Genomic DNA, 23,968 nt, shown 5'->3' with positions numbered 1-23,968 from the left:
AGCTGAATTAAGGCTGAACAGGCAGTTACAAGCACCATTACATCATTAGACTAATCTCTCCTTGGCTGGCCATGAAGGACCTCATCCTGTTCCCACTGAAGCCAAAAGACCATACCTCTACCGACTTGAGTGGAAGCTGGCTTGGGCTGGCCCCAAGGCTCATTCATTGCTGTTAGCTGCTAGTTGAGGCTGTACCCTTGAACGCATTAAACTTTTCATGCATAACTCATATACCACGCCTAACACTTACACTTTCATTCAAGTAGAGACTTCAGCCCGGGTGCTGTGGGTGGTGGAGTGTGAGGGGAACTTGCTCTGCCGCCACGCTCGTCCTACCTGTTCAGCCTGTTGACTTGTTAATTGCCCTCAGCCACTGCTCATGGCTGAGCAGGAGGCGGAGAAGGACTGCTCCTGCCCTGCACAGCCTGCAGCCGAAGCACTCCCGGCCACAGTGAGCTCATTAAGTCTGTTTTCCCACCCTGGTGCATACATGAGAGTGGGGCAGGGGCAGCTGGGCAGTCGGGGTCAGGATGAGGTGGCGGGTACACCCTTCCCTGCACCCACCAAGCCTTGCCTCCCCAGTACAGCCAGCAGCCCCCAGCAGCTGGGGGACGGCAGAGACAGGGGTTGAACAGAGACATGCACCGCCTCAGCATCGTGTCGCAAGGCCGGTGCCATGCTCCTTTGGGCTAAACGGCTGCTGCGCTGTGGGTTGTTTCCCAGAGCAGATCTCCTTACCTTTACCACTTCCCCAACCTATCTGGCTTTTCTTGCAAGACACTTGCCTAAATACATGCATATTTTTCCACTTCTGCATCCTTCATTTTAACCCCAAAGTGTAATTTTTGAAAAGGGGCCAAATGTCTCAGATCTACAGAGGACCATCCAGCGGGGGATAACATAGAGGCAAGCAACCTTAACATGTGAATGCGTCTTAACCTCAACCCTCTTGTTTGTTTCTTCCAAATATTGCACACAGTCATTGGAATTTTCCTTCACAACAACCTCACAGGTGGCCTTTTTATCACCTCAGGAAACCTCTTACCATTTCTGACATCTCTGCCCCCGTGGCTTCCCGTGTTGCTGATTTCAGAGTTGCACACATCAAAGTGATGAAGACACACCTCACTTTGGGGACAGAGCAGCATTATCACTCCCAAAAAAATCATGTGCAAACTGCCCAGTTCAGCCACTGCCCTTGAGAAATGAATTATTCCTCAATCTGGCAGACTGAGGATGCTTTTCCTGTTATTTCATCTTTTGTTTAATTTAAACTGATCTGGTTTAACTCTCTTTTCTTGTATCATATGAAAGAACTCCATCATCGTCTTCTGTTTATCCATGAAGGAATGGATGAGGTCATTTTATATTACTCTTCATACCGACATTTTGGAAGATGAATGCAAGTGTTTGTGGATCTGCATTTTACACACGCAGAAGACAGGGGGAGAGAGACAAATAAAAAACAAATACAAGAAACTGAAAGGAAAAGGAGTGGAAAGGACAAAAGAGAAACTCAAATTAAAAATAGACAAAGCATATGTACACACGTGTGCAAGTTCATGTACACCGGCATACTCAGGCATGCTCTCACCACCACCCGAGAAGCCCGATATGAAGGCAGTTGTTCAGCTGTTTCTAATACATAGCATAGAAAAACTCTAGCTGGAGAAACATTTTGTTTTAACAGTGAGTCATCCATGAGAAAAATGTGGGTGTAGCTTCCAGGGAAGGGGCTGGGGGAGGTTTTATGAACCCTAGTTTTGCAAACCCCCATATAGGAAGATGCATTAAGTTGATCAAGACACAAAGTGTGTCCCTCCCTCCCTCCCAGACATGACAGAGGGTAATCAGCTCCCATTGAGAGCCTGATTGCACCACTTGCCCTGTGCTGGATCTGTCCCGCCCTCCAGGGACCCCCAGAGAGGGGCAGTGGGAAAGCTCTGGGTTGGCCTCACCAGGGTAGCCCCAGGCACAGCCACCGCCACCGCTGGTACCAGCCTTGGGTAATGCCTTATGCGAGCACCAACCTGTACCTGGCCTCACCTTGGACACCACTGATCACCTGGGATGTTTTCCGACACTTCCCTGACCAAGTTTTTATACAGATCTGACACATCAGTGCTTATGCTCGTGTTTTACCTAAGCATCAACTGGTCTTGAAGGCCAGACTTCTGCTGTTGGATAGATGACACTAAATCTGGAGTAATTCAGATTTACTTTGGTGTCAATGAGACCTGGTCAATGAGACCAGGCCCCCAGGCCTGAGGGTTTCCTTCCAGCCCCTTCATCAGCCCAAGTACCAAACACATACCACGAGCCATTATCCCAGCACATCTGTAGGCAGGGGCTGGGAACTGTAAACACCTTGTCAGGTTGTGAAATGCCCATTGATTCTCTGAGTATAAGCACCATGGTGGCTATCGCTTGGGAGTGACAGCCTGAAGATCAGGCTTTCTCCCTTGGCTATCCTGTAGCCTTTCTATGGGAGTTTAAATTCAGATGTCCCGGTTTTCTCACCAATTAACCGGAGTGACTAATACAGACCAGTCTCCCCGGGAAGAGCTCAACACTATTCATGGGTGCTGCACAGAGCACTCTTGACGGTTAACTGTTCTGGTGGGCAAACCCTTATTGTTAATTATTCCTTGGTGTGATTCAAGGGGGCACAGCCAAGAATAGCAGCAAAGTGAGCAGCAGACCACTTACCAGGACATAAAGCATAATGGTAAAATCTATGAGTGTCAGATTGCCTTCTGGGGAAAAGGTAAGGGATATGTTCCTTGGGCTAATTAAAAAATGACTGACTGATAGGCACCACCAACAATATTTTGTAGGCAACAATGCTTTTTAGCTTAAGATGGACTATCTGGCTTAATGAAGGGGAGGCTAACTCCTGTAACTCTGTTATAACCCTGTGACTGTAGAGAAATGCTTTTTGCTCTAATTACATTATTCCTTATATACACCAGGGTTAGTGAGACAGAATTTGTCTCTGGGTCTTTTCCGTCTGTTAAGTTCCATGGTTTGTGATTCACATTAGAAAAACAAGGGTGGTTGAAAAAAGAAGTTGTTTTCAGCTGTGTGGTGATGAAATACAGTAACTGAAAATGCTGTGGGTTTTGAGGTTGGATTTTGTGATTAAAATATTGTTAGGTTCAGGATAGGATTGGTTGGTAAAATGAGTTACAGTAAGACATTGTGCTTTCACCTCTAGAAAGCTGAGTTCAAGCCCTGTTTAAGATCGCAAAACCAGTAAGTAGTTCAGGATGATTAACAGTTTCTGAACGGGCGTGAGGCAGGACAGGAACACCCCGGGGCTGGGAAGGTCGGGTTTGATTCCCACCACCCGCACCGCTGCTTTGGGGCCCCAGCCTCAAGCAGAGGAGGGCACTGCAGACGAAGGAGACCTCTCCTGGTGTGGAGACAAGGGAGACAAAGACCAGCATTACAGGAGATGCTGTGGGTCTGGATGAGGGCTGTGCAGCCACGTGGTCATGGCAGGTGCCACATGAAGCACATGCTCTGCACAGGCCACCCGTGCCAGCGGTAGAGGCTTGATCCTGTTTTGTCCTGGCCACGTCGGTCAGTCTATGACAAGCAGGCATGGCCCTGCTACTTCTGAAAAACGGTGCAACTTCAGAGGCTTTTGGGCATTTCTTCCTACCTGAGGTATTCAGTTCAATCCTTAAAGCAATGACGTTTCTCAAGACCATTTTGCAATTTGTTTACGTTAAGCATCACAAGCTGCTGATTCAAACAGCCAAGTTGCAGCAGAAACACTGCCAGGAACCCTCTTGAGTTCATTTTCCCCACACGCTTTCAGTTTTAGCCTATCTTAACAATTCTCTCATCAAATATGCAGCTTACACACATGCAGGCCAGACAGCTGGAATCGGCTTCAGTGCCTTCCAAACTGCTAAATGCAAAGCAGTGCAGCAAGCAGATTTGCACCTCTGCTGTCGAGCTGCCAAGGCCAACCCACTAGCCAAGTACCACTTGCACTTGAAATAAAGCATAGACAGGGTGTAAGTGGTGCATTGCCTCTGGTCTGGTGCTCTGCAGTTACTCTAAGTGCAGTTACTCTAAGTGCAGTTAATGCGGTTACTGTTAGCAGAGGGTTACAGATCTACCCACGAGTTAATAGCTGTGTTCAGATCTTCTTATCTAGTTATCTGGAAATAAAACTGAGCTTTTTTCATAACATACTATTCGGTATTTTCTGTTACTTCTTGGATTTTGTGAAGTACTGTTGCAGGGTTTTTTTCGTTGTTTTTTTTCTTCCATAATTTCAATGATTCCTAGAATGAAACAAGAATTTGATCCAATTTGAACTTGAGTACCCTTTTGTACTAAAATGTTTTCTTTTAGCACTCACAGATATTCCCTCAGTTTCTAAAGTTTATCTGTTTTATTTACACAGGGAGTTACAAATCTATTCAAAACCACAACATGCTTCCAAAGTGCTTTAGGGAGCTGGGTATTATTTGATCCATTTTTTGGACTGGTCCCCACCACTGTGTAGAGCGAAGCCCGGCTCTAGCCCCGTCCCCCTTACAGTAACCAACAGCCCACAGCACCATTCATAGGAACTTCTCTCAGCTTGGCTTAGCTAGTCAGTGGTGCAGAGGAACTCTATTTATTTACTTTTTCTTGAGTAAAGAAAAACCTATCCAGGGCTCTAGATAACCCAAAACACAATTAACAAATCCATTCAATTTCTGCAATAAGAAAATACTGCATTCAGTAGGACACCAGTCAGGTGGCACTGCCAGAAATCCCTTTCAGTGCTTCCCTCATCCTGGGGAGCAGACTCATTTCCCCCACAAAAACTTCAGTCTCTCCAAAATTTGGTTTTAGGAGTAGCCCTGGAAAACCAGCAAATTCAGACCAGTCCTGGCAGAGGCAGGGGTTTCCAGCATCCCACCGTGTCCCGGTGCCCCTGTAGAGCCTTCTCTTTTCTAGCAAGGGGGTTCCAGTACAGAAACTCCTGCTGCGAGCTGCTGTGACAGTATGGAGAGGGAGAGTCAGACGCTCATTAAAGCCAATTGTGGGCCATTCAGTTTTTTTATAGGAAGCAACCAACACCCAAAACTGCACCCAAAAACCCGTGAGCCATCAGAATACATCCTGGAGGGACATGGGCATCATGTGCTCCCAAGGAGATGACCCCTTGAACAAATGTACCACTGTGTTTCTGCAGTAGCTGCCATCTCCGAGAGGGTTTAAGATGTGACCTCAGGAAGGAGCATTGCAGCCAGTCCAAATCTGCCAGCTCGAGAAATGTGGATAACGCCCTGTTGAAGGGCAGTGTTGCAAAACTGTGGCATCACATGGTCCTTTCCACCAGAAAGGTTCCCAGAGCATCATTCGCTAGACTTTTGCATCACTTTTCCTTGCACTCTCCCAGGTTAAGTCACTGTTTTCCCAGCACTCTCCATGGGATAACGTTGCACAACTCCAGGGAGGCTTAAAGCATTCTTGGGAAGCACCCGGGCTTGGCCACTGGCGGATGAGGATTCCCAGATTAGACGGCCTGTTGGTCTAATCCAGTACATCCTTGGCTCTGTCCAGGGCAGAAGCCCCGCTTTCCTCCCAAATATCATCGGCTTAAAATGGAAAAGAAAGGCAGAGCGTGCATGACTGCTGAGGCAGCACAGCCTGTTCACCCTGCCGAAAGGTACAGTGTCCCCAGCAGTGCCGCAATGCCGCCCCGCCCCAGCAGCCGAAGCCTCTGCTGCAGCAGAGAAACAAAGTAAGCGGTGAGAGGAAGCGTGGTTACAAACACCCAGGACGCCCCGTTCCCGATGGCCTGGCTGGCATTGAGGGAAGGATGGCAAGAGCAGCCTGTGGGAAGGGGGCGTGCTGCGGCAGGCGTGCATCCCGCACCCTGCTGCCAGGCCTCACCTGGCACTGATGCAACGAGCAGCGTCCCTGACAGACACAACCAGCTCCTCCAGGCCATCCTCCTGCCTGCTGATGGGGGACTGACAGCTGGGCCTGGCTCAGCATGCCCCTCTCCCTTCCCGCCTCTGCTCGGGGTGTCCTGGGGGCTGCCACCACCTCCAGTCATCTGTGACACCTCTGCCAGGTGACCTGGGCCTGCAAAGGCGCTTCTTTGTGCCCCGGGGCATGGAGCGGCACAGCTCCCAAAACCCCGACGCAGGGAGAAGTGGGGCGATGACTGAGGTGTCACCAGTCCCTCCCATTACAGACAGGCGTAGGCACGGCACCAGCATGGTGACACTTCTCCCAGTGCCTGCAGCTAAAATGATCTCCAGCGTGCAGGTCAGGAATGCGTTTCCCACAAAAAAACTAGCAAGGGCTGTGACATTTCCCCCCCCCATTTTAAAAGCGGGAGTGAGGACCAGACCAAGATGAGGTGGGGGTATCTGCGCTGAGGGCTCCCGGTAACCTGTTTATCACTTTGCTGCCAGACACAAGGTACAATTCCTATTACAGCTCTCATTTCTATGCCCCTTTGTGTAATTTAAGTGCATCAGTGCAACCTCACATCACAGGCATGTGAGCTGAAAACCTCTAATTGGTGCTGAGTCACAGACAGCAGCTCAGCAGTAACTCAGCACTTTGGATCCTGGCACCACTGGATCCTGTCACAGCACAAAAGCCAGGACAAACTCCAGCACTGAAGCATTACATGCAGTCGCTGGAGCCACGTCCACCCATTGCGCTGCGACTCCGAGTGACATGGAAATTTTGCAGGAAACATCCTGGCAAGCACCTCGGAGGGGAGGGCGATTCCTGGTGTGCGTGGATAGCGTGGGCAGGGAAGGACACAGAGGGAGGGAAGGAGGCAGGTGCTGCGGGTGGCCATGACTCACCTGCATGGATCCCACACAGCTACCAGGCCGCCTGCGTCAGGAGGGCTGCGCTACGGCCGCGTGTATTGTCTCCTGTGTGCAGGGCTAACAAAAGCAGAAAAGCTCCTTTCAAGGGAAGGGGCCGGAGTTCAGGCAGGACTCACTCTTCTTTCTTCCAGTATGCAACTGGTGCGAGGAAAAAATTCCTTTAAACTTTTTAAACTCACACTTTTTCATATTTTTTTTTTTTCACTTGAGAATACCTCAAGGGAAATTCTGAATACCTCCCTGCTCGGGTTTGTTGGTATTTGTATCTGAGCTGCAGTAGCAGAGCTGTGTGAATAATTGATTAATGTTCCAGGCAGATCTCAAATAAAAAGAATTGAGTTTCCTCATCGAATGGAACCTGCTTTTCCCCCCCAAATAGTAATTCTCTATTCAGAAAAGCACCTAGTGCTTAATCTGTTAATTTCTTTCTCTTTTCTTTTTTTTTCCCCCAAGAGGGTTGTTTCATTTAGAAATTACTGAAATGTAACCAAACTCAATTTCAAAAAAATCATTCTAAAATGAAAGCCAGCATTTAGATACTGCTGCACCTAAGCATGGAAATGGTTTTGAGCATTTTCTGCTAAAGCTATTTGCAAATACGATACATTTTTGCTGGCCCAAAGCAGCACAGAATCAATTATCTACGCAAAATAATGTGGCCAGCGCTACTTGAGATTGTTCTCTTAGTACGACGTTATTCAGGTAACACTCATGAAAAACACTGCATTGACGTCCGTGGAAGAGGAAGAGCTTTGTTTGATCAATGCTTCACAGTCCTGACTTTCCTCCTCTGTTATCGACGCAGCTCCTTCGGATGGCCTGGCGAGGCAGCCAGGGTGAAGGGGAATTCAGTTTCCATGACTCATCCATTCCCAGGCTGCTGGGGAGACAGCCAGCAAGTGGTCAATTGGTGGCAATTGTCATGGGGAGTTGGTGATGTGGATGCTTAGACCATCAGCATATTTCACAAGAGCCATTCAAAGGCCCTTCCTCTTCAGGAAAGCAGGACCAGAAACTGTCTCTAAACCTGAAAAACTCCACCTGTGTTTCTTACCAAACCCCTATCTCAACCACCTTCCACTGTGTTGTTTATTTAAAAGTTATTTTTTTATAATATTTTTAGCAATAATGGGAGTAAATCAACCAAACCACTAACTGAATAATATAGCAGGGCCAGGTAAGTGTCAGGGATGTATACATCAGGCAGAGAAAAACCAAGTGTGCTTCAGAGGAGGAATATTTTAGAGAGTATTGTAGGAGAAGACATTTTAAAATTATTCCATCTTCTAATCAAGCCTTTCTGTAAGCCTTCCCCCTATGGCACACTGCATTCTCAGTGCTCCTTAAAGTTCATAAAGACCAAGAAATATGTTCAACAAAATAGTGAACAACAGTTTGCCTCAAAAAACACTTTAAGCTCCCTACACTTGTTCTGGGAGGCTTCCCACAGTCCCATGACACAGCTGGATTTATCTAACGCTCTATCTGAAGGGGCAAGTCTTGTTTCCACCAGACCTCTTTTTCAGCTCTTCCCTTGAGCCAGGCCTTCACTGAGTCAGTAAAAAAATTTCTTTTTTTTTTCTTTTGTTGGGTAGTTTTCAATCCTTTGGCAGCAGAAAAGATTTATAGCAGTTTAAAGGGCCATATATTCAGAGCATCTCTTCCTTGAAGTTCCAGCTTTGCTTTTAGGGTGGGCTAGGAGACGTCTTTGATAAGCTTCAGCTAACTTACGTGTTATACTTGTATTCAGGAGCATGAAAAAAGCAGACATATGTCAGGTAATTCTCACGCACATATCCTCAGCGTGCTGCATACTGTGACAACAACAAAACCTTTACACGTTGCTGAAGTAGCTCACACTCATAATCTGGCTGGTTGGTCATACTGTCCCCACCGCTGCTGGAGATAGGCAGGCGTGATGGGAGAGTAAGAAACCAGCAGTTTATGAGTGCAGCGAGAGCACAGTGAGGATGTGATTACTGTCCTGGAAGGCGGAGCCCTCTTTTGCAAGCCAGCTCCCATCAGGCTCCCAGGCGGTGGCCTGCCTGCAGCTCTTCAGACCAGCGCTAGTCCTGCCTCCTGCGCTGCCTGTCCTGACCGTCTGTGGCAGGGGGAGAGGGTATCAAACAAGTGTCCACCAGATACATCAGCCTAAACCAGTCTTTTCAGCTATTCTTTCAGGGGATTCACTTTGTTCTGGCAGATACACAGAGAGGACCAGGGGTACAGCGTAGGTCCTGGTGGCCAGATTCCATGTGCCACCTCGCTTTCTCATGCAGGGAGAGGGGATGTGGCATCAGCAGAGCTTGGCCTTCGTGGTAGCTCCCGACTCCTGCCACCCCTCCACAGCCCACCCTCTCCAGTTCCCCAAATCCATGCAACAGATGCAGACATCTCAAAACACTGCAGAGCACAGTGCGGTGGGGAAGGCGGGGAAGGCATGCTCCTCCCACCTGGGGTCACAGCACGGCAGCATGGCCCACCACGCCATGCATCGCCCCGGGGAGGTGGGTGCTGGGTCTGAATGGGGGCTGTAAAAGGACACTTAGCATCCATGTGCTGGATGGCCCTCCTCTTGTTGCTATGCATGTATTCAGCATTTAAACCTGTCTTCATTTCCCTCTGAAAGCTTGCATTGCAATTTAAAAAAAAACACCCAAACACTAAAAGCAGGGGGGGGTTAAGAACAATTTTGTAGTACAGCAAACTCCAAGCAGGAGTGGGCTCACTTGTGCTAGGTGCTGTACAAATACAAAGGCAGCTCCCGAATGAATATGGCCCCATATGATCATCTTTTGTCCAAGACATAAAGTGGCAGCTCCGAAAGGCTGGTAATCTTTTTCCATGGTGCTATCCAGGTCTGAAATAAGTGGGGTGTGGTAAATCTATGCTGACGTAAATGAGAGAAGGTGTTTTGAAGAACCCAGCACAGAGAGAGCAAATTAAAACCAGAGCAGTCTGGTGAGTATTACACAAGAAAAGCCTACTCTATTTTCTGTTTCTTATTTTTGTGACTGCAGAAATTCCCCTCATCTTAAATGAGAGAAAGGAGGCCGGGAGGCCAGAGCCAGCATGCTTTGCCACGGTGAACCAGCAGTAACCAAACAAGGAGACTGGCAATGTGACTGTGAACCAGCCATCCCGAAGCTTAGGAACTGGAGATTCAGAGCTCCAGCTGAATCAACAGCTGGCCCCTGTCTCTGATATGGGATGAACCCAAACCTCACAGCCACATACAACTGTATCTGGGTCAACTGGGAATGGGACTCTGTACCAAATCACCAGAGGCACCGTTTCTCTCCTCCAGGCAGTGACAGTGTTTTGGTTTGGGCTTTTTTTTTTTTCCCCCTCTCAAAGCTGCAGAAAGCTGTGGAGCAGACTTCTTCCACTTGCTGAGGACACAAACCTCCTCTGCTTGGGGCGTTCGTTTGCTAAATAGCATGATAGCCTGTGAGAAACATTCTGAAAAAGTTGTTTGGGCTTGATTTTTATATTCCTCTTCCTCTAGCAAAGTGCCTGCAAGTTCAGTACAAACAGATCAACACAGTCAAGCACAGCTTGTAGCCTCGCCACATACTTCAGCCTTTGCTCTGAAGTATTGAGGTTTTGGATGATGTCAGTCTGGTCTCCTGAGGGCTGCTGGTGTCATCAGATAGTGAGGTCGATAAGGCACATGTTATGATGAGGCATGCTGTTGGGCTTAACCATAGTATCGTGCATGAAGTAGCCAAACAAGCGGTGCATTTCCTGGTACAGTGCCTTGATGAGGCTCTCACTGTTTCGTAGGTATTTCCACCACACTGTCCTCTATGTTCAGCATGCAACAGATTGCTGACAACCTGAAAGACCAAACAGCACCAGGGTTCAAAAATCCAGTTCCTCTATCAAAACCATGTTTGTTTGGGACTTTTTGTTTCTTTTCCTGATCTCAATTTCACTCTCTCTCTTTTTTTTTTTTTTAGTATTTTATTTAACCTTTTACAAAGCTGGTAAAAGCAGGACCCAAAACAGATGTTCAGAGCTGAACAAAGTACAGTCAGTTTCTGGAGCAGGTTTTTTCCTGAGCCCTCATCTAGTATGCCCCCACTGCATTTGGGAAGCACCTGAAATCTAGCATAGCCTGCGAGCTAGGAGCCCTTGGCTGGATTTGAAGGCTCCAGCCCCCACCAGCACTTGTTTCCATGCTGCTCAGATGCTCAGTCCTGAATTGCAGTTTCTTCCTCTCTTCCTGGTTTACTTTATATTGAATATTATGATTTGTTTTACTAGCAGACCAAATGATAACATTTCAGGACCAGTTCTGTGTGTCAGACAGCACTGAAAAGGAGTTTGTACATTGCCTTTACCTGGAGCTGGACTGGATTTTACTTTTTTAGCATTCATGTTTCTTGTTTACTTTTTATATTTCACTTAGATGGAGCAGGGGAACAGGCTGGATCCCTGGTCACCCCTCATTGCCAGCTGTGGGAAAGAGTTGTGGCAGTCCTAGTCCTACCAGTGGGACTGGTAGGACACAGAATAGACATGCAAAAATTGAAGTAATCCACACTTCTGCCAGCTCTGGCCTTTTCACAGCTAATCTCTATGTACCTGAAAAAGGGGAATAATGTACTTTTTCAAAATCCTAATTATACAAATTATCATCTTGAACCCCACTGTCTACCAGTTTTTAATGAAGAAAGGGCCTGTTTCACTACCTAAATAAATCCTCTAGGACCCAGTGGGGAAGTATAGCGCCTGTGTGCTAATGTGGCAGCAAAATCCTGACCTGGCAAAGGCATGATCTGTGCTGTCTGTGAGAGCTGTACAAGCCCACAGCCTTAGCAGTGAGGAGGAGAGGTCGGGTAGGACGGTACTTAAAGCAATGCAAGGGTGTTAGGTTTTTTCCATCCCCCAAAGGAGATGAACTCAGCATATCCTTTGAACTTCTTCAGGCCTTTTAGAAAGTAACTCATTACGAGCTTTTTAGCACATGAAGGATATGAGGTCCTAGCCCTGCAAAGGACAAGAGAGGCAAAGCCAGAGGAGGGCACCTCGCAGGAGCAGAGCTCCTCATTTCAGCAGACTGCAGGAGCTTGGTGGGCTTCCAGCTTGTCTCCTGACATGGTCCCGCTGGTCTCTGACTCTCAGCAGAGCTGGCGACCTACAGGGCCAGGAGACAAGTGGCCTGTCTACATGTTGGAGGAAATTTAAATCCTTTGGTCTAAGCCAGAGGGAGAGACAGCACACATCTCGCTGCTCCATCTCTCCCTGGAGGAGGGTGCCGGCAGAGGTGCCCCCAGACAGTGAGCAGCGTGTTACAGCCCTTGGCTCAGGGAGTGGTTGCTAAGCACGGTGGGTGGAGAGCAGGGCTGCAGGCAGGAAGAGGAAGCACAACTAGGAAGCGAAGCGAGCATCTGATCCTCGTTTGCCAGCAGCCCGCTCCTGCCGCATGCTGCTGAGGCTAGCCCGGGCAAACGGGCAGTGTTTGCTCTGCCCCAACTGCCCCCTGCAACCTCCGCTTCCAGAGCCCCCTCAGTGGCAGGGTGGCCACAGCGGGCTGCCTGCTCTCCTCTGCCGGAGCCAACAACGAGCGTGGCAGGAGCAAAGGGCCTTTTCACTCCCACGTGAAGCCCGCGGCCTCCCGCCAAGGGCTGGCCCCATGCAGTGGCTGCGCCCAGCCATCTTCTGCCCACAGTGGCACTGCCCGCTCCAGAGCTCAAACCCACTTGAGACAGGTTGCTGCCTGTCCCACCTTTTGAAGTCCACCTCGTGTTCCTTGTCACCCACAGTGCTACAGAGAAAGCATCGAGTGCACTTTGTATCTGAACCGAACCAAAAACCCCATCTCACACTCTCTGACTTTGCCCACCTATGCCTCACGCTCTTCTCTGCTCACTTCCCTGGGGTGCTCAAGGCTTAATTGCTTGTGGGACACTGGGTTATGGTCTTATCAACCCAAGTGGTTTTGATTGCTAATCATGTTGCTTGTGATGACATAGTCATACACTGAATAAGAAAAAAATAGTGGAAGAACAGATAAAGGTGATCTAATAAGCACACTGTGGGTCAACCATCTTTTTACACCAGTTGTGATAAGGCCTCTTATAAAGATTGTTGGAGGAAATAAATAGCATGACCCAAAGGGCAAAGTTTTTTATGGACAATAAACCAGTGACATAATAGGAAACAGCGTTACAGGTTACCCCTCCCTCTTGGAGTCAGGAGTAAGAAGGACACAAGAATCTGTACCATCCCATCCAACTTGCTGACAGAAATAAAGTGCAGGTACCATTGCTGGAAAAACTATCTGATACTGCTGGTTGTCCAGCTCATCTACTCCTTATCGGTATTTAGATTCACAGTTTCTGGTTTTAGCAACTAAGATAAGATTTTTTTTTTTTTAAATATATTAGGCATCTAATCTGTCCTCCTTCTTTACCACAACTGGAAACCAGATTCTCATTGCTGAAATCCTAACATAGGTCAACAGCGATTCATAAAACCAGCCGGCCTGCCTTTCAGCTTCCAGATGAGACAGGCATTAGAGAAAATATTTTACTTGCAGCACACCCAGAGGTGATCCAACATCCCTGAAAGAGGATCATCACTGCTTTGTCAAGGAGCCTCCTTTTCAGGGCAGAACTTGACTCTAAAATGTTAGTGATGTGATGGCCGCTGGTGAGGGATGCTGGATGATTTAGTTGATTTAAATAACTTGACAGAGTTAATTCAGAACGGTGAAGCAGCACACAGTGAAAGGCTTGCTGTATTTTTCTATACTGACCAACACTAGGAAACCAGGCAAGCTGGCTGCTGATACAAAGGGAAGATGAACATCTGTGATGAACAAGAAGGGACTGTTTATTTTCCCATTGCATGTTTGCCTGTTGGAAATGAGCTGATCAGGGAGGTCACAGAGCCAAACTCTACAGCTGAATTTTTTTAAGGACGGATAATTTTATGACCGCTGTTAAGTGCTGTAATTTATGTAAACCAAGATAATGATAAGTGGAAACAAATCAACTCATGTTTCAAAGCTTATGTTCCCCGGGGACAGGGATGAGCATCTCTCCTTCAGGAAGGAAAACCAAAGGGCAAGAGCACAGCTTCCTCTGAGGGCACTGGTGGGAGCCCCGGGCCGCCCCAGCCTGACAGTGGGGCGACCCACCCAAGGATCCTGGGTGCCGTGGAGCACAGTGCTAATATCAGAGATAGATATTATGCATGCATGCATGCATGCATATTCATACATGCAACCCAGTGGGGATAAAGTCCCAAGAACCAGGCACCCACCACCGTCAGGCTGTGTGAGGGAGGCCAGGATGCCCCACAGTAATGGAGCAGGGCCCTAGTTGGCAGCACGATGCTGTGACAAGAGGTCCAACTCTGTATCCCATTGTATTCCTAACAGAACCAATATAATCTGATACAGTGCTTTTCTCCTCACAGATTGGGCCAGGAAGGTTGAATTTGTCTCCACAAGAACCAGAGGCAGTACAGCATCAGTGAGAGCAGAACCAGGCTGAAAATGAAAGTCCAGGGTGGGTTTAGGACATCCTATTTGTGAGCAGGCATGGGAAGAGAGGAGTGGGAAGATTCCACTGGGAACAGGCTGGGGAAGAGCACAGCTGGCAGGAAAGCTGAAAGGTGAAATCACACGTGCCATTCTGCAGGGGCTTCAACTGGAAGTTGGGCTCCAGTCTCGTTAACCGAAGGGGATGAGACACTAAGTTAATGGCCACAAACCTCTGTAGGAGACATTCAGGTTAAGTATTGAGCTACATATAGGGAGGTTAAAATAGCCTGCACATTGAAACTCTCTGACAAGGGAATACCGTGGATGTGTTGGCACTGGAGACGGTCAAGGCTATCGCTAGACACTCTCCGTGCCTGAGAGGCGGTTTGGGAATAATGAGATCAGTCCTGTCATAGTTAAGAGTGAAGGTCTGGATGACTCACTAGAAGTCCCTGCCAACCTGGGTGATATACTGATAACCCCACGGGCCACCTGTCTCCGGCCTCCATCACGAGACCGCTGGCCTCCCCCAGCTGCTTGCTCTCAAGTTCTTACAAACTGTGTGCTTTTGAAACAAACTTTCAAATGTTTCGAAAACATCTCCAGTTCTGTTTTCATCCACATTGTGTTTTTCTGGCCAGAAAAGTGCCAGAAGAAGGAAAATATCTTGGTCAGGAGATTCAGTCTATGAATCCAAAGCCACATTACCTAAACTTAGAGGAAAATGATTTTCTGCAGCTCACCTAGCTCTTTTGGCTGGGCACCCTCAATAGGGGGTGAGTTAGGTTTGTTCTCAGCTTTTCAATCCCATGAAAAAGTTCTAAGTCTAATCATGGGGAAAATGGGGTTATTTGTAAACATAGCACAGAAGATCTGAGGCCAAGAGAAAATAAACAGGGAGTCTCTTTGCACATTTTCAGCTCTGTCCCTTTTCCAAGCAAAAATGCACCTTTTACACTCTGATGTTGGCCTTGAACAAAACCTTTCCTCATTTCTTGTCACTATAACTTCTTAGTAAACCAGGACTTTGCTAGAGCCCAAAAGCCGTTGCAGCATCTCCAGAGCTGTGAAACAGTATATTCTCTCCATGTAGCTGTAATCAAGGTAAATGACGATGGCTCCCACATAAGACTGCTCAAGAAATCTCTTTATAGCAAACACAGCAAAAGCTTCAAGAAATAACTTCATTGGCGTTTGTTCCATATTGCTTAATGTCTCCTTAGGGGCTGTGGCTACCATCCCAAACAACATTTCTATGGCTTGCGTGGCTACATCCTTTTCCTGTGAATCAACGTTGGCATCTGCTCATCCAGAGTATTCAGGAGAAATATTTGCTGTTGCCTGGAGACTAAGACGGGAGAAAAAGTATCAGGAGTCCTAAATTATTTTTGCAGCTCTTTCTCTGATACTGTGCCACTGCTGGACAATCCCCTTCACTTAGCAGTTGTATATCTAACGGGGGTTTAAAACCTGTGGAATAGGTACAGTTATGTTTGCCAAGTGCCTGAAATACCTGTAAAGTCCTCCCAGGCCCATGTGTGAAAGGCATCACGTAGAAGTACAAAGTGTATCTACTACCTAGGCCAAGCAGACTCCATCTGTCTTTGTCAGCATCGTCATCGCTTGCACTTTCTGTCCTCTCTGGGAGGGAGATAAACCCCGCAGAGTCAGAATGACTCCACTGAAAAACGTCCGACCGGCTCATTTGCTGACCGGTGGTCTGGTAGCACCGGAGGTACTGCAAACATACCCTACCTATGGCTTTGCCTCCACCCGGCTGGTGTGACAGGACTTTAAATACACAGAGAAATGCTGAACCCTGAAATGTTTCCGCCGACTCCAGTTGTTAAGACTTTTCACATCACACCAACAACTGCACACTTATGTGGGGGATGAGGAAACTTCCTTCCACCCAGAGGTGCAAGAAAACGCTGGAGCTGGCAGTCACGTGCTCCACACAGCCTTACAACCTTCAGGATCCTGCATGGAAAAATTTCACTTCCATGTGTTGACTAAGTTAATGCGGTGGGAATAGTGGGCGGACATAAAATGAAACTATGAAAAGAGATTAATCTGCAGCTGGAGCCCAGGCAGGGAGAACTCTGGTCCTCTGTTTGCTCAGAAAACGGCAGCTTTGACCAAAACCCGGTCAAAAAGAAGAGGTTAAGGCAGCGGTAGTGAAAAAAAAAATCAAAACCAGGGGGAAAAAAGCAGCAAAAGTTAAGCAAAGCCTCTCTGGAAATTAAGATGTGGAATTCAAAACATTTGCAGTATAATAAACCCAGGCGAGCCCATAAAGCTGCACCAGCCAAAAGGAGCTCTGTTCTGCCTACGAGGAAACCCGAACCGGCGTCACGCCTGGCAGCAGCCGCCCCGCAGCCCCGCTTCCTCCCCGCCTCATTGCAGAGTTGTCTTGCTCGCTGCCCTCGGCTATGTTTAACGTGGCGTCTGTTTCCACTCTAACCCCTTCAGTTTGGAGGGGGAGGATATAAATCAGCTGCGGAGCTGCCCACAGGGCTTAGTCACAGCAGGTATTGGTTTAGGGTGTCTTAGAGGAACTCCCCCCCCCCCCCCCCCCTACCCCCCCCCCCCCCCCCCGCTGGAAGTATTCTAGGGAATAAGCATCGGCTTTGTGAGGAACAGGCATTGCTTAATGGGCCAGAGAGTCTCCAAACAAAGGACATTTTACATCACCAGGCAGAATCATCTTCTAATGTTTTGGGCTAAACTTGGCCTCAAGCGCGAGGGGCTGTGCCATGAGTTCCCAGCAGACGCTTGCAGCATCCCCGCCCAGCCAGACTCGCTGTCCCTCCTGGTGTTCCCAGCCACAGAGAGACCCTCTGCGACGGGTGTCACCCCCTTCTCCCAGCTGAACTCCTTCCCAACACTAGTTTTGCTGTTTTCTTCCTGTTTGTGGCTGGTTCATACCCCTCAAACTGCTTCTGCTATGGGTTCCTCCTGACCCCTCTTCTGTGGGGCCCAGGTAAGGAAAGGCACCGTTCTTCACTCTTACTTTTTTTGCGCCTGTTTTCACTTCACTCACTACACTTTTGCCTGTCACCAGAGCTCCTGGTGACTCATCGCACCACCTCCCCCCTGCAGAACCGCCTCCCTGGACCTACTGCGGGGTACAAGACCACACGTCTTGATGTTTGCCTGTTGTTAGGAAGGGCACGAGGAGCCTCCCTCAAGCACAAGCCCCTCTCTCCCTCCCAGGCAGGTATTGGGGCTGTACTTTTGTGTCAGTGCCGCCCCTGGACACGTCTGCAACCTCCAGCCCCCGCAACACCTCCAGCACTGGAGCCAGGAGCCTCTTTGCTCACACACTGACCACTGCACCTTCTCCCAAAGCCTCTTTCTCCAGACTCAAGCACATGCTAGCTTTCCCCAACGCAAGCCACACAAATTGCAGCAATTAGCAAGTGTAAAGGGCATGCTGTGGTTTTCGCATGTATTACTGCATCTGAATACTCGTTCATATCCTTGGGCATAGTAATCAGATAGTATCCAGCAGGCTACATTATCTGGACCTTCCCCTCAATGCCGCTGCTCCTGAGCTCCACTGGGGAGACCCAGTTCATTAGCCTTCATGCATCCGAATACCATTAGTTAAGAAGTCTTCAGACTTGAGACAGCATGGCTTCTCTCTCACCCTTGCTATCCCCATGCTGTGTGGACTTGATCTCTAGCTCTTGCCTTGCTCCCAGTCTCTAACAGTGACCCCATAATTTCCTGCCCCGCCACCACCTCTCCTCTGCTGTGCAAGGCCTGGCAGAGCCAGGTCCTCCCTACATGATTTGCAACAGCAGCTCCAAGTCCCATTCGCAGACCATTGCCCTCCCTGCGCAGGAACCGTACAGACTGAAAATTCAAGCCAGCTTGTAACAGTCCTCCAGGCGTATTTCTACTGTTCTCCACTTCTCCAAGTTCTTTCCCTCTCTGCCTCCCAATTTCATGACTATGCTCATGAGGCAAATTCTGTCAGGACCAGGAAACTTGGAGCATTTCAGGGTTCTTTTTAAATGGTATTTTTTGTTACTTGCAATCTGGCACACCATCCCTACGTACAAGTGATGCTAAACAAAGGTTGGCCAAAACTAGATAGTAAAGTTCCCAACTGCCTTTAAAAACAACAACAAAGAAACCCTATTTGACTTTGCAGTCCTCACCTACAGAGAAGTTTGGGAAATGAGGCGGCCTCTGTTTCTACAGCCCCCGATTGCAGAACTGAAGATGTTTTGGTACAAAAGCCACATCTAGCCCATAGCAAGGGAGTAGCCAGTACAGTCGCTGGGACACCTACAGCTGTTGTAGGAATTAGGAAGGAGGGAGGCAGCTACCGGAGTGGGATCTGAGCCACCTGGAGCTCTGCAGATGAAAGTCATCATGTTACTCCTTACCAAGAGGCAACTGGCACAGCCAGCCATACATGCTGGCTGTAATTTCCAAAGACAGCTAGACATGTTGAAGGTGGATAGCACTAGAGTCACCTGACTTCGAAGCCAAAACATGTTGACAGCTAATGCCTGCAGCCCAGAGGCATGGACCTCCATGACAAGCATCCATGACTATAACAAAAATTTTGTACACGAGGAGCAGCAAGAGCCACCATAGGTGTCCCCCTGCCCCACAGTAAGAGCTGTAAGTGCAACCTGTAAAGTGCACCGAGGCACACTCTGCCATGCCACCCTATATGGGATGACAGGTATCTTGTCCTTGTGGGTGCTTCTTTCTGCCCTGGCACACCAGGCACGTCAGGAGCAACTGTGCCAGTGTGCAGGCCAGCCCTTTCTTCCTGGCCACTCTGAGAGTCCTGTGCACTAAATCAGTGAGCCAGAGCATGGAGGAGTCCTCAAGTCAGAGGAACGTGTGTCTCAAAACCGTCATGCCAGGAGAGGCTATTTACCTTTCTGAGCCTTGGCTAGGCTGTTACCAACCATGGCGAACTGCTAGGGCACACAGATGCTAACCCTATGAGAAACAGCATGGATAACTCATCCATGGTAAATACAGGGAGGAAGAAGCCCCTCCAGACTAGCTGCTGCTATATACCCCAGCCACAATGAATGCTAATGGTATTGGATCAGGCAAATCCCTACATTGCTGGAGGCTCTTGCATGCGCCCTCTCTCTCTCTCTTTCTTGATTACAGAAAGTAAACTTCTGATGCTGCCTGTTCTGCTCTTCTCTATCCCTTGCGTGACCTAGCTCAAGGTTAGTTTCAAAAAGCAAAACACTGAGTGATAGAGTATTTATCATTAATGAATTCACAGGAGAAAAATGGTGCTGGCTTCCCAGAACCAGTGCACTAGAAGGACAAGGGAAGTACACAAGAACCGTGAGCGAAGACCTACTTTTAGCACAGCTTCCCAGTTTGTCATACCAATAGCACTGTGCAACTAATACAGCAATTTTCTTCATCAATTATTAACTGGGCGAAGACTATTTGTTTGAAGAGCTGCACAGAAAGTCCACAGAGGAAGCGAGCAGTTTCAAGCTCCACGTGCACGTCCTGCGATAGGCTTGGGATCCTCTCCAGATCAGATATGCCTCGCTCTTCAGGGGCCGACGGCTTGGCTTCCAGCAGCGGGGAAGGAGGCAAGCCTGGGTGCTTGCTGCAGCCAGGCATGGGTCTTCCAGGCAGAAGCCCATCTTTCACATGGGCCCCATAGCCTTTGTGCCCAGGGGCAAGGCTGTGGTCAGCAGAAGGTATCTGAAGGCCGTTGAGCAGTACCGGGGCTGTGCCCGAGGCTCTTCTCTTGGGGATCAGCACGCAGACCGCACCATGTGCTAGTTACATCAGCATCTGCTGAGCAAACGCCCCATACAGCTTTTGCACTGTTCATGGGAACCAGCTTCTACCAGCCACACTCCTCTTCCACCATCTTTCCTCCACCTAGCTCACCTTTATTGCCAGACCATGCAACAAAGTGTGTTGCACAAAGCCAACAGCAGGGAAGGTATGCTGGTGTAAGCCTTGAGGTATCCTGCAGCTTTTGTTTGGCAGGAACTTTTCCAACATGAATTAGGAAATGTCTCTCCTGAACATTGAGACATGTCAAGACAGCTGAAGGATCGGTGGTTCGGCAGCAATATTCCACCCCCGATTTGGAAGACAGCTGGAACAGTTTCAGATGAAGAAGAGCGCCAAGCTTGCTCCAGAGGAGAGCTCAAATGGTGAAAACACAAGACTTACACCACGAACAGCACTGTCAAAGACATGTCCCTAAACAAAACCACTGGCTTCAGAAGTCGCTGGGATCGATGACTGATACTTCAAGGGATACGAGGGCTGGAATGTGATAGCAGGGTGATCTGTGTGTACACTGAGACTTTGCTGGGGGTCCATGTTCCTCTCCCATGCAAAACACCAAACAGCCAAAGCAGACCAGTACCGCTACCAAGCCAGGCCTGAGATTTGGGAAATCTCTACCACTTCAACATCCCACTTTAGCCTCACTCAAAACACACGTAGGCTCTCCTTGAGGGGGAAGGAGCTGTGCAGGAACACAGGGCACATGAGGAACAAAAGCCAATCCAAGGTTTAAGCTACATTGATCAGAAAGAAGTTTGCAGGAACAGACCAAGCAACTCAGGATGGGACAAGGACTCCGTAAGAGACAGAGAGGGTTAGAGGCCACCAGGGTAGGTCACATCAGGTATTTGCTGCCATTGATCTATGCACCCACACGCTTGCAGGGCTAACGCATTCGATCAGTGAGGAATGATGGAGGGATGCCTGAGCACACGGTGGGCACCTCAAGGGTCAAGAGGAGGGAAGTAGCTGTATTTGAGTGGTTGTCTAAAACCAGCCCCTCGATTTTTGCAAGTAAAACCAGCTCCACTGTCAGTTTCTTGAAAAAACTTGGGGTTTATTGATTTAAACTGCAAACAGTCGTTACAAAAGAGATTCTCTTTTAAATAAACTCACACAAAGAGGAAGAAAAAGCAATGTAGTGAACAGTAACAGGTGGTGGTGGTGGGGGAAATTACATTCATTATTCTCTTTGTGCCAGTCCCATTCACCTCGGCAAGGAAAGCTCCAAACTTGGAATACAGAAACGCAAAGACAAACTGTATTTGGAATGTCTTCAGATAGGCACTTTGAGCCCAAGGCTTTTCTCCTTGAAGAATCTATACAAAAAGAGGAAGAAAAAGGTCTTCCTTCCACGCTGTCTCACAACAGAGCTCAGGTATGTACATTCTAAAGCCCAGGTAGGCAAGACCCAGGGGAGGGGAAGAGGAGGAGAAGAGGAAAGGCAAAGAAGCACATTAACTCAATTTGCAGTCCAACACAAAAAAAAGGGGGGGGAATTCTAAAATAAATAATCCAAACACAGTTTTTGCATTTTTTTAAATTAATTTTTCATTTTTTAAAATAAAATAACCAAAAAAGTGTAAAGTTACAAAAAATGTCATTGTAGTATAATATATTAAACTGTGGGGAAAAAAGGAAAAAAGACACTTCACAATCTTAAGATGAATATGGAAGATCATAATTTAAACATAAAAGAATATATTCTATGGATTCATCATCCCGATAAATATGAACAAAATTAACGCATAGGTTTTGGCAATAAATACGTTTTGATAAGTTAAATAAGCTTTTTTATATTGTTGTGCAGTGACAAGCAAAATTTGCTTTTCAATTTCTGAAAAGTTATACAAAATTAAAAACCCAGAAAAAAATAATAAAAAGCTTGGCGTGAGTGCTCTAAGATAGGTCTAAAGTACTCTAGAGCAAAACCATTAAAGCTAGGTCTACTGGAACTTTGTTTACACGAACTTGTGTGTGTGTGTGGAATGACTTCCGTCGGCCCCACCCCCTCTATTTCTTTATTTGTTTTAAGATGTCACATGAATACACGGGGAACTTTTAGCACCAAAATCAAGTCTCTCATAGTCCATCTGGTTTTTGTTTTCTCTTTTGTTTTGTTTTCTTCCTCCCAGTCGAAGTCCCACTCATGTTACAATCTTTGTCCGTCCTCAGCTTTTCTTCCCGCAGACCTGAGCAGATCCAGGCAAGATTAGTCTTTAAGGGGAGGGGAGAAAGAGGACTGGATGTTAACGCTTGCCCACATGCCTGCAGCCTAGCTGAAACTGGCCAGTCAGGAAGAGACTGGGAGAGGGCGATGCAGTACATGGCCAGTGGAGGGAGCTGGATCCGGACATTTCCTGCACATCTGGAAGTGCACAGAGCTGCTGGTGCCCTCTGCAGCTGGAGAGGTAATACAGTCACAGTGAAAGTGTTAAAAGGCACTAATTTTGTAAACGTTATTGCTTTTCATCGTAATTTGGCACTTAAGGTTTAAGCCAGTGGGTCTACGGCAGGCAGGTGGACGTGTTAACATCCAGCTCAGACTACTGGGGACAGGGTGGGGGAAGTTCAGCTTAACATCGTAATAGAGGTGGGGTGGAGCAAGAGGAAACCCCAGACTAGTCGTCGGAGATGGAGAGTCTGCTGAAGATGGGAAGACGTCTTGAGGTGTCCAGGATAGGGGAATCTGAGCCGCTGTGGCTGCTGCTGGAGCTGCTCAGATAGCCCTCCTGGTCAGAGAGGGAGTCCTGAGGACTGGGTGGCGAGTCAAACATGTTGGGGGACTCGGACATGGGCCTGAACAAGAAGGTGGTGGGGGAGCTCCCGCTGGGCACCTGCATCCCCATGCTGGGGGCGAAGAGACTGACCAGCTCCTGGCTGGAGAAGGTAAAGGGGTTGCTGGCGCAGTCAGGCAAGGTGGGGGAGCCCAGCAGGTCGTCAGCGCTCAGCATGGGCGGCGGGGTGATGGAAGTGGGGCTGTCCAGCAGCCCGCTGGCAGCAGTGCTGGGGAAGCCGGCGAAGCTGAAGCTGTGCTGCAGGCGGGGTCTATCGGTGACGGCGGGCTCCCTGCTCCCCGCCACGGCACGGCGCTCCTCCAGAAGCGAAGCCGATGGTGTGGAAAGCAGAGCTCGGGGGGCAGAAGCCGATGGTGTGGAAAGTGCGGCAGAGCTCGGTCTTGTACTTGGGGTGGCGGGTGAGGCTCCGCAGCTCATGGATGCCGTGGGCGAACTGGCACTTGTCGCCGTATTTGCAGGCGCCGTTCTCCTCGAAGGGGCGGCACAGCTCCGTCTTGTAGCGGCTGGAGTTGACCTGTCCCCCCGGCTGCTTCTGCTGCAACAGGCGCTCGCCACCCTCAGAGAAGGAGCGGTCCCGGAAGCGGCTTTCCCGGGGGCCCAGCATGGGAGCCGGCTCCCCTTTCAGGCTGCTGAGGAGCTGGTTCTGGTGAAACTTGGAGTTGGGCAGGGTGACAGAGTGCCTCCTAGGGAAACCCCCGCCGGCTGGGGTGCCCACCGCCTTCCTGTCCAGCAGGCACCCGCTGACACCCGAGGGGCTGTAATTCAACATCTTAGGGAAACCCCCGCCGGCTGGGGTGCCCACCGCCTTCCTGTCCAGCAGGCACCCGCTGACACCCGAGGGGCTGTAATTCAACATCTTGTTGCTCTGCGGGAAGAAAGCAAGGGCCGGTCACTGCCACCGCCTCCTCCGGCGTCCCCACGCAGCCCCGGGAGCCTCCCGCGGCACGGCACAGCGCGGCACCCCGCCGACTCCCGCCGCCAGGGAGAGA

General features: G+C 48.8%; 1 protein-coding gene across 1 annotated transcript; it reads right to left on the bottom strand.

Moving 5' to 3' along the window:
* Positions 1 to 21,217: 21,217 nt before the first annotated feature.
* On the bottom strand, positions 21,218 to 23,748 carry ZFP36L1 (ZFP36 ring finger protein like 1). The gene is given in 2 exon segments (XM_009279296.2): positions 21,218 to 23,282; positions 23,284 to 23,748. Coding segments are annotated over 2 exon segments (945 nt in total). The 3' UTR covers positions 21,218 to 22,802.
* Between the last annotated feature and the right edge of the window lie 220 nt (positions 23,749 to 23,968).

The sequence above is a fragment of the Aptenodytes forsteri genome, unplaced genomic scaffold, assembly GCF_000699145.1.
Source record: "Aptenodytes forsteri isolate BGI_AS27 unplaced genomic scaffold, ASM69914v1 Scaffold3, whole genome shotgun sequence".
NCBI classification, from domain to species: domain Eukaryota; kingdom Metazoa; phylum Chordata; class Aves; order Sphenisciformes; family Spheniscidae; genus Aptenodytes; species Aptenodytes forsteri.
This window is presented reverse-complemented; position numbering and strand designations above follow the sequence as displayed.